The sequence below is a fragment of the Austrofundulus limnaeus genome, unplaced genomic scaffold (genome assembly GCF_001266775.1).
Source record: "Austrofundulus limnaeus strain Quisiro unplaced genomic scaffold, Austrofundulus_limnaeus-1.0 Scaffold1091, whole genome shotgun sequence".
NCBI classification, from domain to species: domain Eukaryota; kingdom Metazoa; phylum Chordata; class Actinopteri; order Cyprinodontiformes; family Rivulidae; genus Austrofundulus; species Austrofundulus limnaeus.
In genome coordinates, this window is record NW_013953493.1 from 37,951 (window position 1) to 41,256 (window position 3,306).

At 50.4% G+C, this 3,306-nt stretch overlaps 1 protein-coding gene across 1 annotated transcript in view; it reads left to right on the forward strand.

Moving 5' to 3' along the window:
• Positions 1-2,882, forward strand: part of cog8 (component of oligomeric golgi complex 8) — a 7,506-nt gene extending 4,624 nt beyond the window's left edge. Inside the window, exons 3-5 of the mRNA XM_014030617.1 lie at positions 745-1,569; positions 2,132-2,300; positions 2,447-2,882. Coding sequence (XP_013886071.1) covers positions 745-1,569; positions 2,132-2,300; positions 2,447-2,706 — 1,254 coding nt within the window. The 3' untranslated portion in view covers positions 2,707-2,882. The remainder of the gene's footprint in view (positions 1-744; positions 1,570-2,131; positions 2,301-2,446) is intronic.
• Positions 2,883-3,306: the final 424 nt, after the last annotated feature.

A 3,306-nucleotide genomic window follows, 5' to 3' on the forward strand; every position in this document is an offset into this window, starting at 1 on the left:
CAAAAATGTAATTAATTCAGAAAATCTTTTCAGGACCCCACCTTGATGTTTCAGGACCCCACTTTGGGTCCCGACCCCAACTTTGGGAAACACTGGTCTACATGATAATTTCTGAATTATTCTGCATTTTAACTAGTCAGCAATCCAATAAAGTCCATATTTACATGTTAATATCAGTAGATAATATATTTGACTACAGATAAAACCAATTATAAATAAGGTTAAACATGAATATTGAAGCTTTTTAATGTTAGCGTACAGGTTTTATGATTAAAATTAATTTTGGTTAAATATGTATAATATTTACCTGTGAAACAAAACCCTTTTAGCTCTTGTAAACTTGTAACAATTTCTGCAGTTTATAGCAAAGTATTTAAACCATTTATACGTTTATAAAGTTTGTTTGCACCGCTCTACGTTCTGCTCATTGATTTCAATGGTTAGCATTAGCATTAGCTGCTACGTTCGTCTCATTGATTTCATTGGTTAGCATTAGCTGCTACGTTTTGCTCATTGATTTCAATGTTAGCATTAGCATTAGCTGCTACTTTCTGCTCATTGATTTCAATGGTTAGCGTTAGCATTAGCTGCTACATTCTGCTGATTGATTTCAATGGTTAGCATTAGCATTAGCTCAATGCATAAAAATCCCCCCCCTGTGAAGCCGCGCCCAGGTCACGTGACACCCAGTCCAGTGTATATCACTGATCCAGATGTTTGACCTCTGATGTCTTGCGTCTGCAGGGAATTGTGCGTGAGGTGCGTCAGTCGGCTCAGCTGATGCTCAGCCAGCTKCTGCAGCAGCTGCGCACCAACTCGCAGCTGCCCGTGTGCCTGCGTGTCATCGGCTACCTGCGGCGGATGGACGTGTTCACGGAGGCGGAGCTTAGGGTGAAGTTCCTGCAGGCCCGCAGCACCTGGCTCGGCTCCGTCCTGGCGGCCATCCCYGACGACGACCCCTACTTCCACATCACCAAAACCATCGAGGCYTGCCGGGTCCACCTGTTCGACATCATCACGCAGTACAGAGCCATCTTCTCCGAYGACGAGCCGCTGCTGCCGCCCGCCGCCGACCGGGCGCCGCTCAACGAGGGCGCCATCTTCCACGGCTGGGTGGTGCAGAAGGTGGCGGAGTTCCTGGAGACGCTGGAGCGGGACCTGCAGCGTGGCGTGGGGGGCCGCCTGGACTCCCTGCTGGGACAGTGCATGTACTTCGGGCTGTCCTTCAGCAGGGTGGGGGCGGACTTCCGCGGGCAGCTGGCGCCCATGTTCCAGCGGGTGGCGTCGGCGACGTTCCGCAAGGCCGTCCGGGAGGCCGTGGAGAGGTTCCAGGAGGACATGAACCTGTACACACTGATCGCCCTTCCCACTGTGCTGGGGGGCACGATCCCTGTGGTGGCCCCCGGCGTCCAGCCTGGCACCCTGCAGCCCCCCATGTCCCTGTTGGACTTCCAGCCGCTCGCCTGCTTCCTCAACAACATCCTGAGTGCCTTCAACGACCTGCGGCTCTGCTGCCCTGTGGGACTGGCACAAGATGTCAGCCGGTGTCTGCAGGATGCCCTGAAGATGGTGAGGAAGACCTTTAGCCTGTTAGTCTGTTAGCCTGGCAGTCTGTTAACCTGGCAGTCTGTTAGCCTGGCAGTCTGTTAGCCTGGCAGTCTGTTAGCCTGGCAGTCTGTTAGCCTGGCAGTCTTGTAGCCTGGCAGTCTGGTAGCCTGTTAGCCTGGCAGTCTGATAGCCTGGCAGTTTGTTAGCCTGGCAGTTTGTTAGCCTGGCAGTTTGTTAGCCTGGCAGTCTGGTAGCCTGGCAGTCTGGTAGCCTGGCAGTCTGGTAGCCTGGCAGTCTGGTAGCCTGGCAGTCTGGTAGTCTGGTAGCCTGGCAGTTTGTTAGCCTGGCAGTTTGTTAGCCTGGCAGTTTGTTAGCCTGGCAGTTTGTTAGCCTGGCAGTCTGGTAGCCTGTTAGCCTGGCAGTCTGTTAGCCTGGCTGACTGTTAGCCTGTTAGCCTGTTAGCCTGTCAGATGTACGATGCAGCAGGAAGATGAGCTTGTTTTAGACATATTTTTGTTGAACCTGTATGGGTGTGATGTCGCTGTGTTTCTTTGTGTTTCTCATGGTTTTGTATCTTTACCAGGTGACCCGTCAGATCCTGGTGTTCCACCGGGCCGAGGAGTCGGCCTTTAGCAGTAAAGAGAAGGAGCTGTTTGTTCAGTTCTGCTCCTCGTACGCTGAAGACCTGCTGCCGTTCCTGAACCGCTGCCTGCAGGTTCTGTTCCCCCCGGCTCAGCTGGCGCTCATCCTGGGTGGGACTTCACTGCYTCCTCTTCTCATTTCTTTAGTTGTGCTGGATTTAACCCATGACCTGTCGTATTTTTTCAGTCAACAGGTGTTCTCCCTCCTGATTGGCTGCGATGTGATCATGTGACTCAGGTGTGCGTTCTCTCTGCAGGTGTTCCCGCCTCCCAGCTGCACCGGTACGGAGGCCTGGGCTGCATCGACGTTGCTGCGGTGCTGCAGCCCCTGGACTTTATTCTTCCTCCGAAGGAAGCCCCGCCCCCTCCGCCGGAGGTCGACGTCATGGCCGAGCTGGGCAGCCTCACCTTYGACCCGCACCTGGGAGATCCAGATCCTGCGTCCGCTCAGTCGGGTCCCACAGAACCAGAGCTGAAGCACGAAGACGAGGGACAGGAGGAAGAGTTGTCCGAGTGAAACCAGATCTTTGTSAGGTTCTGGAGATTTAAAGAATCCGTTTGGACTCAGGTGGTGGGAACAGAACTCTCTGGACTCGGGCAGTCCTGATGTGTGCCAGGACTGCAGAACTGGACATTTCTACACAGTTGAATGATTTCAAAGTCATTATTAAAGAGTTTTAATAGAATTAGTCAGAATTCTGTGGCTCTAATTGTCTCTCCTACACACTGTTCTTCAGGGTAAAAGAATAGGCTCCTCCCACTGGATAAACACGCAGACGACACATTGTTTTAAGACTTCGTTGTGTCGACTCTGATTCCCTCGAGTTTAAAAACCTTTTTATTCTAGATGAGGTCACAGTTTTAAAACATTTTTCTGTAAATCAGGGTTCCTACAGTTTAAGTTAAATTTAAGACTTTTTAATGCCAAGTGAAATCTTTTTTAAGACCAAATTCATAATAAACACAAATGACAAAAAAAAATTAAACTGTAACAGAAACTCATGAATCCAAATATTTTTGGTTGAAATATTAAAATATTGCTAATAGACCAATTGTTTTATCTATATCCATCCATCCATTTTCTTCCGCCTATCCGGGGTCGGGTCGCGGGGGCAGC